The 14,700-nt window shown below is 40.2% G+C and overlaps 1 protein-coding gene across 1 annotated transcript in view; it reads left to right on the plus strand.

Annotated features, from left to right (window-relative positions):
* Positions 1-5,890: 5,890 nt before the first annotated feature.
* Positions 5,891-14,700, plus strand: part of LOC124545242 (WD repeat-containing protein WRAP73-like) — an 84,131-nt gene continuing 75,321 nt past the window's right edge. Inside the window, exon 1 of the mRNA XM_047124114.1 lies at positions 5,891-6,275. Coding sequence (XP_046980070.1) covers positions 6,120-6,275 — 156 coding nt within the window. The 5' untranslated portion in view covers positions 5,891-6,119. The remainder of the gene's footprint in view (positions 6,276-14,700) is intronic.

The raw sequence follows: 14,700 nt of genomic DNA on the forward strand, positions 1-14,700 counted from the left end.
TGCATGCATGTCTGAAGAAACAATGCATCGTTCCTCTTAACATCATACACACTATATTATCGAATTTACATGCCGATTCCAGCCAGCGATTTTTAATTAAAATATCCTCCCCCTTATGGGAATAACATAATGTGTGTATGATTACCTCTATGCTAACTGGATGTAGAACTACAGCTGTCTGATTGTGCCAGCCATACATGCTCATACTTCGTTTCTTGCCAAACTACAACATGGCTGCTAGGAAATATCACTAGAACACGAAAAGAAAATACTTTTCGATTCCGTTCCCACATCAGCCTATTACATCAGATGCTGACATAAAGTTCAAAACAAGAAATCAGTCTGCAATTATTTGTCACATACAGACTGATAAAAATTTGTTTGCTAAACTACTTCATGGCAGACGACACAAGTGAATCTGCAGACACACTGCAGAAAGACCAGACTTCAACATCCAGGTTGTATAGAAATCACTGATGATTACAGATTGTGACGGATTATCAACGACATGGGAGTCTGGCCATGAGTTGTGCATGGATAGCCAGAGTGATCAAGGGACTGTTCACGTAAAGTGGGAAATACGGATTTCTGTACTCATCCAGTACAAATTTTTATTGTTGTCATTCCCTTATGATGGTTGTTCGTACTCGCATTTGCGAAAACACTTCATGTATTTCACAATGGTTGCAGTTGCCACAGTGCCTGTTCATTCAGACATGCATGTGTAGGTAGTGTGGAACGGGCGTGGTAATTACGACGATAAATAATCACTCGCACTCCTGTCACTATGGATACTTTTACTCTTGCAAGAAATGCAAAATGTGTGTAGCATAGAGCGCGTACTGTAGAGATCTGGCAAAGATGCAGTGCTCCAGTAGGGCAGCAATATTATTGGGAGGGGGGGATGTAGAGCCAGTGGTTCTACGTTCCTACACATGCATATCCGAAGGAACGCTGCATCATTCTTTTTAACACCAAAGGTACTGCAATATCGTCTCTGTAATTTTATTCCTGACTTGCCAATGGTTCATTGTGGCATTCCACATTGAAATACTGTGTTTGATTAAAATGTGCGATGTAAGATAGTATTAATGAATGGATAAATTGTTTAAAGGCATCATATTCGCCATTGACAGTAGAAATTATTTACTTCACTACTGCAATTTCGGCCTTTGTTCATTTTCAAGTGGTACAGCAAAATATTTTGCTTCAGCACCATGGAGTTAGCCTTCTGCCGCCGAGCAGTGTGTCAGCAGTGCGCAAGTAGCAGCAAGCGCCTTGTTTAGCTGTCATATAAGTGTAGTAGTCAAATTCAAAATTTGTTTGAGTGTTCTTAGCGCACTTGTTCAGTTAAATCCGTCAAATCATTGTGTAGTTTAGTAATTAGCAGAGACAGATTTGCATTTTAATATATGTGACATATAAAGTCACATAGTCGTCTGTCATTTGTTTATTTCTTTCAAATAGTCTTTGTACATTACTATCAGTCCAGTCAGCCTTCTGCCGCCGAGCAGTGTGTCAGCAGTGTGCACGTAGTAGCATTACTGCATTTACTAGGCAGTCTTGTATTTTTAATAACCGTTTAAATTTTGTGTCGAATTGTTTGTGCTCTCTGTAGATTAGTTCTGACGTTCTTATCACAACAGTATTTAGCATGGATAGGGACTGTGACTGCTGTGTTCAGATGCGGGCTGAGTTGGCATCCCTTCGCTCCCAGCTTCAGGCAGTGTTGGCTTCGGTCACACAGCTTGAGGCTGTTGCCAATGGGCATCACTGTGGGGGTCGGGACGGGAATTTTTCGGGGACGGCCAGCTCGTCCCACGCATGCCCCGATCGGACATCGGCTGAGGCTGCCTGGGATACTACCCACATTGAGGTTGACCCCTCACCTGTGGTAGAGTGGGAGGTCGTCTCGAGGTGTGGCAGGGGGCGAAAGACATTCTGGAAGGCTGAATGGAAGGCCTCTCAAGTTTGTCTGACGAACCGGTTTCAGGCTCTGTCTCTGGCTGATACTGATATTCAGCCGGACATGGCTGCTTGTCCTGTTCCAGAGGTTGCCCCTCAGTCCGCAAGATCCGGGCGGTTGCAGAGGGTGGGCTTACTGGTAGTTGGGAGCTCCAATGTCAGGTGCGTAATGGGGCCCCTCAGGGATATGGCTGCAAGGGAGGGGAAGAAAACCAATGTGCACTCCGTGTGCATACCAGGGGGAGTCATTCCAGATGTGGAAAGGGTCCTTCAGATGCCATGAAGGGTACAGGGTGCACCCATCTGCAGGTGGTCGCTCATGTTGGCACCAATGATGTGTGTCGCTATGGATCAGAGGAAATCCTCTCTGGCTTTCGGCGGCTATCTGATTTAGTGAAGACTGTCAGTCTCAGTAGTGGGATGAAAGCAGAGCTCACCATCTGCAGCATCGTTGACAGGACTGACTGTGGACCTTTGGTACAGAGCCGAGTGGAGGGTCTGAATCAGAGGCTGAGACGGTTCTGCGACCGTGTGGGGTGCAGATTCCACGGCTTGCGCCATAGGGTGATGGGGTTTCAGGTTCCGCTGGATAGGTCAGGAGTCCACTACACACAGCAGGTGGCTACACGGGTAGCAGGGGTTGTGTGGCGTGGACTGGGCGGTTTTTAGGTTAGATGGCCTCGGGCAAGTACAGAAAGGGCAACAGCCTCAAAGGGTGCAGGGCAAAGTCAGGACATGTGGGGACCAAGCAGCAATCGGTATTGTAATTGTAAACTGTCGAAGCTGCGTTGGTAAAGTACCAGAACTTCAAGCACTGATAGAAAGCACCAAAGCTGAAATCGTTATAGGTACAGAAAGCTGGCTGGAGCCAGACATAAATTCTGCCGAAATTTTTACAAAGGCACAGATGGTGTTTAGAAAGGATAGATTGCATGCAACCGGTGGTGGCGTGTTTGTCACTGTTAGTAGTAGTTTATCCTGTAGTGAAATAGAAGTGGATAGTTCCTGTGAATTATTATGGGTGGAGGTTATACTCAACAACCAAGCTAGGTTAATAATCGGCTCCTTTTACCGACCTCCCGACTCAGCAGCATTAGTGGCAGAACAACTGAGAGAAAATCTGGAATACATCTCGCATAAATTTCTTCAGCATGTTATAGTCTTAGGTGGAGATTTCAAATTACCAGATACAGACTGGGACACTCAGATGTTTAGGATGGGTGATAGGGACAGAGCATCGAGTGACATTATACTGAGTGCACTATCCGAAAATTACCTCGAGAAATTAAACAGAGAAGCGACTTGTGGAGACAACATCTTAGACCTACTGATAACAAACAGACCCGAACTTTTCGACTCTGTAAGAGCAGAACAGGGAATCAGTGATCATAAGGCCATTGCAGCATCCCTGAATATGGAAGTAAATCGGAATATAAAAAAAGGGAGGAAGGTTTATCTGTTTTGCAAGAGTAATAGGAGGCAGATTTCAGACTACCTAACATATCAAAGCAAAAATTTCTTTTCCGGAACTGACAACGTTAAGTGTTTATGGAAAAAGTTCAAGGCAATCGTAAAATGCGTTTTAGACAAGTACGTGCCCAGAAATACTGCGAGAGGCGGGAAAAAAACCCACCGGGGTTAACAACAAAGTTAGGAAACTATTGCGAAAGCAAGGAGAGCTTCACTGCAAGCTTGAACGCAGCCAAAGCCTCTCAGACAAACAGAAGCTAAACGATGTCAAAGTTAGCGTAAGGAGGGCTATGCGTGAAGCGTTCAGTGAATTCGAAAGTAAAATTCTGCGTACCGACTTAACAGAAAATCCTAGGAAGTTCTGGTCTTACGTTAAATCGGTAAGTGGATCGAACCATGCATGACTGCAGGTCAAATGCACCGCGTGGTCACACCCCGAGGTGATTTAAACCCACAAACCGCCCACCAGAGCGTTGTTTCATCATGTATCAGCATTATCCTTAATTTATGAGCATTACATGAATAAATTCGCCAGTAACTTCTGATCTTGATTCCAAATTTGTATGAAGAGACTTTCTTTTCATCTTGCCATACTGACATGGTTCACAATGACAATATTCAAGTTTATTCATATTGAAACCAGGTATTAAGTTCAGATCAGCCATTTTCTTGAGGCCACTGAAATGAACGTGCCCAAGTCTCTCATTCCAGTTCATGGTGGAATTCAGGGAAGCAGGATTTGCCTGTAGTACATCTGGACATTTAAACAACATTTGATAACACTGATTGTCCATCTTAATTTCTGCTGCAATTAGGCCTGAACTGTGAACTTCCATTCTCCTGTCGTAAAAAATAACTTTCATTCCCCTTTTTGCGACTGCTCCCACTGAAAATAAATTTTTCTGTCGCTTAGGAATATATAATGAGTTTTCCAATGTGCGAGGTTGCTATTTACCCTCAAAATACCTTCTGCTTTGACGATCGAGTTGTCTCAAATTTGAACAAATAAGTCATCTGACTGAATTAGCATAAATGTGTTGAACGACACTTTGCGTGACATCGTTTGTTTTGACACAGCACTGTCAGCTAACCAAATGCTTTCGCAACCTGGAGCGGAACCATACGCATGTTCTGCACTCAAAGTTTGGTGCTCAGACGAATTAGTTTTCTTATTAAGTTTTTCTAAAAGTTTTCTGCACTCGGGTTTAAAATGTCCTTTTTTGTGACAGTGATAACATTCAACGTCTTCTCTACTGATCATGTTAGACGCACTGTTGTTAGTGGTATTTGAACTGAATTAGCGTGTTTTGTTCACATTAACTGCTGCAAAGACTATTGGGTTTTCATCACATTGTAAAAGATTTGTTCTTCTTTCAATAACCTTAAAGTCAAATTGTCAAACTTTTGTTGACCTTCAGCACACAAGTCCCAGGCAGTTGAAGAAATTGCAAACTTTGCTGGCAGACTTACCAAAATTTTAGCGATTTTGTCAACTTCTGTAACAGATTCCCCAATATCAGCTAATGCTTGTACCAAGAACTCGAATGATGTGTTGTGCGACTGTGTCTGTTGGTGACATTATGCGGGTCATTGTTCGTGAATAGTCTTTAGTCTAGCCCACATTTCCGCTGCATTTGTGCGCGTCGTAGAAGATTGCAATTGGTCAAATTCCATAGCAGTAGATAGAATGAGCATCGCCTTCGCATTTAAGTCGTCCCAAGCGGTTTGAATCTCACCAGCTTCATCTGGCCTCGATTTCCCCTCGATGATATCGTGCACTTTTTCAGCACGAGAAATAATATGCAACTGATATTTCTACAGTTGGAAATTTTCTGGATACTGTACGTTTTCAATTTATCCATCTTCGTGTAGGCTGAATGTAAGTCAAACTTCTAATAGTTCCAAACAAAAACGGATATTTTCCACAATAGATCAGCGAAATACGACGGTCCCAGAACTTGAACGTCACGGTCCACGCTAATAAAACTCCGATCAAAAGCAACGAATTCACAGAACAAAACAAATACCGTAAGTATGCATTTGCCTGGGCTCGTAACCTGATGTCTTTAATTATGTTTGGCAGAAAATCACAGGGCGAAATACGGTAAATTGGAGTGAAAGTAACCTATTGCTCCTTTCTTTATTGCAACCATAAGTTACACCGTAACCGTAACGACAAAACAAAAAATAAAAACAAAGATATAATTTTATAATGTCACGGAACACGGCCGTACACACAATGAACATAAATATCTGGCGCACTCACACCACGAAAACTGAAAATGAAGCCACTAAAAAAAGAAAGTCAATACAACAAGCTCACTACTGTCAATAAACCACGACCATGAAAACATAATCGGACGGGTAAATCTTAGTAATATTTCGTTGGCGATGGTGAGGAACCTGATGGATCAGTAGGCCTACCAGTCGTATCCTTACATTCTTTCTCTCTCTCTCTGTAGAAGAATTAAAGCATAATTCCTATTTTGAACAATCGTCAGAAATAATTTGCAAGAGAACAAACTTGAAACCCTGTAACTTACATCGAGAAGCCTGTGTTTTCCCGCACACGAACCAATCACTCCTTCGTAAAGTGGCGGGACGGACATACTTTTTAAAAGTTGTTTACATTTTGCTAGCCGAGTGTTTCGTAGTGTTGCTACCGATGTCAGCTGAAATTTGCCATGAGATTTTCTCAGACGTTTAGGACAAGTGGGTGGCATTGTCAATTGTCAACTAATGGAGGATTCATTGCTAGCGCACACCAACATCAGCTCGTAGTTAGAAGATCAGAAACCGGCGAAATCGTTCAGTCCTTTACGTGTGATGACGCTATTGAGGTTAGTGTGTTAGATGTTTAGTGCGATTTGCGTATTATTGTTAACTGTGACGAATAAAGTAGTAGAAATTTTCATCTTTTGTAGTCCTGTCTTCTTCAGTTGCGTGTATTATTACGTTATATTGATAATTTTTGCTTTATGGACCGTTTGACAGCAACTGAATGAAACACAATTTTAGTTTCTCTTTTATTTTCTGCAAGGCATCTTCAGTGGCAGGTTGCATGGACGATTTCCTACATATTACGCTCCTGTTGCATTTTCGGTGTTGTTGTTTTTCTTCTAAATGCCAATTTGCGGGTTTTCCCCACATTTCACAGCACTATGTACTTGACACTTGTTTCGATGCAAGTGTCAAGTCTATTGATGAGTCTATATTAAAAACAAGTTACAGTACAGGTGAGCTCTAGGATGAGAAAACTACCAAAGAGAAGCAATGAGTTTTTTATGGTTGGCTCCAGGGAATCTCCTTCGCCATCAGTGCCTGGTCTCAAAACCATCAAGCAGTTAGCATCTTGTGTTAGTAAGCCAACTCCAAGTAAAAGAGTAATTCACACTTGAGGAGTCCGCAAACAGATGTACAATTGCAGAACAATTTAGTCCCACCATCATGTAACAGTGAATCAGTTGTAATAAATACCATGCTTTTTAAGAAATGATATTGATAATTTGAATATTCTTTTAGGAAAGAACAAAAACATCACATTATAAGTTAAAGAATTTTGGTTAAGTGAAGGTCAGTTTGATTTGTTTATACCACCTGGCTAACTTTGGTACTGCTAACAGCCTTTACATATGACCAGAATTTCTTTGGGTTCTGTGAAAGCTCACTTGACAGTATTTTGCTACAATAGTCACTGAAGGCATCACACATTGCTGCCGTAACAGCCAAATTGATTTCATTCAGGATTTGTCTATCTATAGTCTATGCTTTTTTTTTTTTTTTTTTTTTTTTTTTCACCTGTTATGCAGTAATCTCTGTTTCTTTAGAAGTTTCTTTACAGTGACTGTATACCATAGAGGTTCCCTCCCATTATGAACTGTTCTACTGGATACATATCTGTCTAGTGCATGGTAAACTGTTCTTCTAAACTTGAGCCAGAGTTCCCGTACATGCTCCTGACCTGCGCTGAAAGTTTCAAGTTTCTCATTTAGGTTCCTCTATTGCTACTGAGCCATAAGGATGCTATCTCTTTCCTATAACATTCTGAACACATTTTGTCTGCATGTGAATGGAAAGTGGTTCATTTAAGTAATATCATAAAATCAATTATAAAATTAAGCAGCTCAAAAGCAGATGTCATTTATGGTATATCTTATTTTGTATTTAAAGAAAAGTAAGAGTCATAATAGCATACTGTCTTTGTTTACTTATAAATTGGATATTTACTAGTAGTTGTTTTCCAGCATGTTTAAAAATGACAGTGGGCACACTTTTACACACAATCTTCTCCAGGATACAGTTAAATAGTATTGGTGATAATCTATCACTCTCTTGCCCACCTGTCTTGGAAGTTATGCCTGTTAAGGTTTCTCTGATAATGTTTGCCAGCTTGTTTTTGACTCCAAATTCTCTGATGATCCTATCGAGGGTCTGTCTATCCACTGAGTCAAAGGCTTTTTGAAGTCAATGAAGGATACCACTATATTTTAGCCATTCAGCAGTCGTGTTGGATTATTCATTTCAAATTTAAAAGCTGTTCAGCACGGGAGCGGCCTGTTCGGAACCTACCCTGTTATTCTCCAAGTTATTTATCTAGGATTCCTTCAGTTCCATTCAGCAGTACTTTTGAGAAGATTTTGTAGGTGGGTGGGAGTAGTGTCATGCATGTGCAGGTTTGTCACCTTTCTGATGGAGTGGGTGGATCAGTGCCATTTTTCATTCATCTTGCAGTTTTTCTGTTTCCCATTGCTGGAAGATTCGGTGTAAATTGTCAAGGATTCCCAGTTCTGCCCTTTTCAGAATTTCTACTGATACTGAGTCTTTTCTGCTGGCCTTGTTGTGTTTGAGATATTTTAGGGTTTCCTTTATTTCTTCTTTTGTTGGTCACGTATCATCTTCTAGGTTCTCAGGAGGAGCCAGAAGTTCCAGTTTGGTGGCTGGAGATGGGCAGATGAGCAGCTCCTCGAATTATCTGGCTTGTGTATTGCAATATTCTTTATTGTTCAATCCAGTTTTGCTCTGTTCATTTTTGAAGCCTGGGAGCTGGTATCCTTTGAGCTTGTTGTTGAAAGTTTGAGAGAAATCTCTTTTATTAATTTTTGTGAAGCTATTCTGGAGGTTTTGTAATTTTGCATTCTCAAGTGATCATTTTACTCTGCAGAATATCCTTGATGTTTCTTTCCTCTGTTTTCTGAATTGTCCCCAGTGTTCCGTATTTCCTGAACTTTTCCATCTTCATCATGTGTTGACTCTCTCTTCAAGTGCTTTCTCACATTTGTCATTCCACCAGATCCGTTTTGTCTTTTCCGGACAGAGTGTTTTCTTTGTGGCTTTGCCAGGTCTCTGTTCTAGAGGAGTGGTTTTCTTCTATGATTTATAATGTCTTGATTGATGTTCGTTATATTTGGTCACTTTGGGGGGGGGGTCTCTCTTTCGTTTTGGTGGGAGAAAACGCATTTTAACTTTGGAGAGGTAGTGATCAGAATCGAATTTACCATTTATGATTACTTTAACATTCATCACTTCTCTGTTGTTTGTCCTGATTATTGCTACACAGTCTAATTGGAATTCTCGTAGGTTGGAATTTGGAGATAACCATGTCTTTGCTTTTCTTGGGAGTTTGCAAAAATGAGTTGACATTAACTTCAACTGGAAAGTTTTTCAGAGTCCAGTGAGCCTTTCTCTGTTCCGATTTGTTCTCCTGTGTGCTGGATAGTCTCTCACTATGTCTCTATACTTTCTTTCTCTCCCAATTTGTGTGTTGAAGTTCCCAGTAGGATTTTTGTATAATTCACAGTTATCTGGAAAATTTCTCTTCCCAGCAGATCCCAGAAGTCATGTACAGGGTGATAATAATTAAAGTTACACTTTCAAAACAATGTACAAATAACACCACTAATCAGAATGGTGGCAAATTACAACGGAATATTATTGGAGAAGGAGAAAAACGTATGACTGAAGGAAAAAAATAGTGTGATAATTGATCAGTAGGTTGCACTGTATGCATCAGAGTATGTAAACGAAAACACCTCATGTGCATGACCTATTGAAGTTGGTATAAACACACTGGGTACACATCTTTTCCTCCTTTTGCATCTGCAAAGTTCACCATGACTTTCTCAATGCAGGATCACGCTCTGTTTGTAAAGCTGCATTACAAAAATGATGAGTGTGCACACATCACTCTGCAGACGTTCCGGACACTGAAGGGTTTGAAAAAGTCATTGGTCCGATTTGGAAATTCGAAAAGACGGGTTCTTTTGGTCTGCAACACATGGGGGAAATCAATGATTTGACATCAGTGGAAGCAGTGGCCACAGCAATGCAGGAGGAGGTGAGTGGTGGTGTGCAAGCACATAGTTCACGGAGAATTGCCCGAACATTGGACATACCTGTGAGCACCATGCGTAAAATCCTACGAAAGATCCTTCTTTGCTTTCCATTCAAAATAACCTATGTGCATGAGTTGCTTCCTGATGACCTGCCAGCAAGAGAGACCTTTGCTTCGAAATTTCATGCTCACATTAAAGTGGACAATGATTGGTTGTGGTAGATTTTGTGGACACATGAAGCCTACTTCTATGTGACAGGATATGTCAGTGCACAGAACTGTCGAATATGGGCAATGGAAAATCCACATGCAAATCAACCAGTACCACTTTATCCTGAAAAGGCATCATTTATCATAGGGCCGTATTTTTTTTGAAGAGACTGGTGCTTCTGGTCCTGTTACCTGTACTGTCACTGGTAAGCACTGTGAGTGTCTTTTACACAACCATGTCATTCCAGCTCTCCAACAGGGTGGATGTGTGGATGGGATCATTTTTATGCAAGATGGCGCATCGCCGCACATTGCAAATCCAGTTAAGCAGCTGCTGAAGCGCCATTTCGGAAGTGCTAGAATTATCAGCTGCCATTTCCGTACAGCCTGGCTGTCCCAATCACCTGATCATAATCCGTGTGACTTCTGGCTGTGGGGCTATCTGAAAGATGTTGTGTTCTATGTTCTGACTTAGCTGCACTGAAGGCACGCCTTGCGCAGCACATTCTGAACGTGACCCCGGAAACACTTCGGTCAGTTGTGGAACATGCTGTTTCTCGATTTCAACTTGTTGCAGAAAACATTGGATCGCATACTGAACACGTTTTGCGCCAGCCACACGGAAATTAATAATCCGAATTGAATTTGATTGATACTTTTTATGTAGTTTTTGATTTCAGGACAATTAAAAACCAAAGTGATTGATGCTTTTTATGCAGTTTTTGGCCTCAGGACAATTAAAAACTGATTTTTCCCATCCGATGTGATATGACCATGCGTGATGGATGGGCTTACATAACTAACAGTATCACACTTGTACACCCATACACACAGAGTAGTAAAGTTTGTTTAACATCAAACATACACCTTAGGCATTGTCGTATGATTCATTTGTCATTTGTAGTCGACCACTATTAAATGATGATGATTATAGTGCCATCTATTGCTACATTTTTTAACTTTTTAGTTTTCTTCTGCCATATATTTCCCCCTTCTCCAATAATATTCTGTTGCAATTTGACATCGTTCTAACCAGTGGTGTTATTTCTACAGCAGTTTGAAAGTTTGACTTTAATTAGAATCACCGTGTACTTTCTGTGGGTTCTTCTTGTTTTTGTGCTTGATTATCAGTATGAATAATCTTTCAGATTTTGATGAAAAGTCTACGATGCTGTTCACTGTTGCTTTGCTTATGTAAAAGGCAGTCCTCAGGAGAGGGGTATTAATCATTATCTTTATTGCTGGCTTTCCTTTGAATACTCTGTAGTGTTATGTGTCCATGATGTGCTTGTCCAGGAATCTGGTCTCTTGTACAGCAAGATGTGAATTTCTTTCAGGAGCTTTTCCAATTTTTTCTGGTTCCTGACTCAGAGGAGTGAATTTATGTTTATGGTCCCAATGAAGTATTTCTTCCTAAATTTCAGTTTGGAAAGTGTTTCAAGACACTCTGACTCATGTCATATGCAGGTGGTGGGACTCCCCAGGATCCCAGGTCCCGATTCCTTTTTCAAGTTACCACCTGGGGTAGTCCTCTCATTTAGCAACTTTTCCATTGTGCATATGAAATTGTTTTGTGTAGGTGGAGGAAATACATTCCAAAGAAAGATCGGATTGTTACTCCAAAATGATTGTTTTTCATAGTTTACTCCACTTGGTACTTCAACTCTCTCACCTGTTAGGAACTGAGATTCTTCTTCCACCTTTGAGACTGTTGACTGGGTTTCACCTAGTATCCGTAGGCAGGGGGCTCTTACTGGGTGCTATCATCCGAAGCCAGATGGACTCAGGTTTTCAGGTTTTTTTTTTTATGAGGTTGTTACTCCTCCCCCTCCTCCTTCCTCATCTCTTGTAAATGAGGCTCCAGACTTGGGACCGGCATAGCGGAGTTAAAAAGTCTGTTATATTTTTTTTATCTTTTTTGTTGGAACTAGTTTTGCTTAATTTTATGTCAGAAATTCTAGTACAGTGGATGTATCATATCATTGAAATCTTTGTCTTCTTAGGTATAAGTAAAGTTCAAATTTTCACCTCTCTTCTATTTTTTGGGTACTATCATGGACAAGTGATAATTTGGTTTTTGTATTCATGTATTTATTTATTGTAATTTCATGGTAATATTTAGCATAACGCTGCTTCTTGTGTGTATTACTCATCCTTCCAGAGTGAAACACAACCCTCCCTTAATTCAGTATACGTTCTGTAATTTTTTTTCATTATATCATTATTGTCATGTAAGTTCCATTGGAACTCTGTATAATTTGACACATTCCATATCCTTAAGATTCATGATTCACTCGCTCCCTTGATCTATGGAACACTAAATAAATAAATAAAAGTGAGAAATAAATATTATTTATATTTCCAAATGGTTAACATAACACAACGTGTCTTTTGTGTTCATGTCGTTCCCAACTTGAAACTGTTACTTTTGCTTTAATGGCGTGCTTGATCTACAAGATATTTTCTTTTGTTTTGCCTGTCCATATCTGCAACAATTTTTGCTGTTCACTTAAGGGCTTCATTCATCTTTGTTTAATCTTCGCGAGTAAAGGAGACCACTCACCGAAAAGCAGAAGCATGCAAGAAGAGCATGCAAAAAAGAAAGAAAACTTGCTAGCTTTTGGAGTAGTCATTTTTTGAGCTAGATTACACACACACACACACACACACACACACACACACACACACACACACACACACACACACAAAACCCTGTGCCCCCACATTGCGCCAACTGGACATAAAGTGCCAGTACTGCATTTGAGCGTGTCGACTGAGCGTGTCGACTATGATGGGGTGGGGGATTGAGTCGGGTGGGTTGGAGGAGAGACGGGCAGAGGGGTTGGGAGTGTGTGGCAAGTAGCTTGGAGGAAGGCAGCCAGTTTGCCAGCTAGGAATGCAGGAGCTAGGATAGGCAAGTGCATGGTCTAGACATGGGATGCACAGTTGTCAGAGCCAATGGGGAGTGATGTAAGCTGAAGGTGACATGGGGACGTGTACTGGTGGTGGGAATGATAGGATGGAGGACGAGAGTACTTGTGGGGTGAAAAGTGTGTAGACAGTGAGACATCTGAGGACCCTAGTCCACCTGCCGAAATAGAGCACTGTAATTATACATCCAGCTGGGACCATGTAGGGATAGAGAGAGAGAGAGAGAGAGAGTGAGTGTGTGATATTCCTAAAGTATTTATATTCTACCAGACCTTTCCTTCAGTGCTGAATTTGTTGTTTAATTTAATTTCATATATTGTTTTCTTAATTGAGTTGTCTTAATCTATATTTCTCACTTTCTTCCTAATCAGTTGTTTTTGTGTCCAGATTTGTATCTTTTGGTACCCTGTACCTTACTGGTATTAGATCACACAAAACTGTGAAGCAGTTTAGAAGTAGCTCAGTCTGTATCATTTGTTTTTTCACATTATAGAATATAGTTATTTCATTTTTAGTTCTCTTTAGTTATTTCCAAGGCCATTTTCCACAGTTTTTCCTTACTTTTGTATTTATCATTACTGTTTATCAAGGTATTTGTATAACATTACAGTTATCATAGATCATGTAGTTACAAAAATTGTTATGCAATATGTAAACAGAGTACATACATAAAGAAATTAAACTATTATTGCTGCCAAACAAAGTACTGTCTATTTCTTAAATCCTTATCTATACATACATTAAATCTAATACTAGGTCATAGCGGAAATAAAAACTAACTTTAAAATCATTAATATTAAATACATTATAAATAATGAAAGTGATGTTTAAGACAATTGTAATTTATTTTTTAGTAACTATTATTAGTTAGTGCAGCATCTTCAAGGAGATAGGTGCAAGGAAAACAAGATGATGAATACTTGAAGTACCTTGAGCAATGTTTGATGAGTACCATATTTTAAGAATGATAATTGAACTATGAGACAGGCGAAATACTCTCAGACATCAAGAAGAATATAATAATTCCAATCCCAAAGAAAGCAGGTGTTGACAGATGTGAAAATTACCGAACTATCAGTTTAATAAGTCACAGCTGCAAAATACTAACATGAATTCTCTACAGATGAATGGAAAAACTGGTAGAAGCCGACCTCGGGGAAGATCAGGTTGGATTCTGTAGAAATATTGGAATATGTGAGGCAATACTGACCCTACGACTTACTTTAGAAAATAGATAAAGGAAAGGCAAACCTGAGTTTCTAGCATTTGTAGACTTAGACAAAGCTCTTGACAATGTTGACTGGAATACACTCTTTCAAATTCTGAAGGTGGTACGGGTAAAATACAGGGAGCGAAAAGCTATTTACAATTTGTACAGAAACCAGATGGTAGTTATAAGAGTCGAGGGACATGAAAGGGAAGCAGTGGTTGGGAACGGAGTGAGACAGAACTGTAGCCTCTCCCCGATGTTATTCAATCTGTATATTGAACAAGCAGTAAAGGAAACAAAAGAAAAATTCATAGTAGGTATTAAAATCCATGGAGGAGAAATAAAAACTTTGAGGTTCGCTGATGACATTGTGATTCTGTCAGAAACCGCAAAGGCCTTGGAAGAGTAGTTGAACGGAATGGACAGTGTCTTGAAAGGAGGATATAAGATGAACATCAACAAAAGCAAAACAAGGATAATGGAATGTAGTCGAATTAGTCGGGTGATGCTGAGGGAATTAGATTGGGAAATGACACACTTAAAGTAGTAAAGGAGTTTTGGTATTTGGGGAGCAAAATAACTC

Source organism: Schistocerca americana, chromosome 8 (genome assembly GCF_021461395.2).
Source record: "Schistocerca americana isolate TAMUIC-IGC-003095 chromosome 8, iqSchAmer2.1, whole genome shotgun sequence".
NCBI lineage: Eukaryota > Metazoa > Arthropoda > Insecta > Orthoptera > Acrididae > Schistocerca > Schistocerca americana.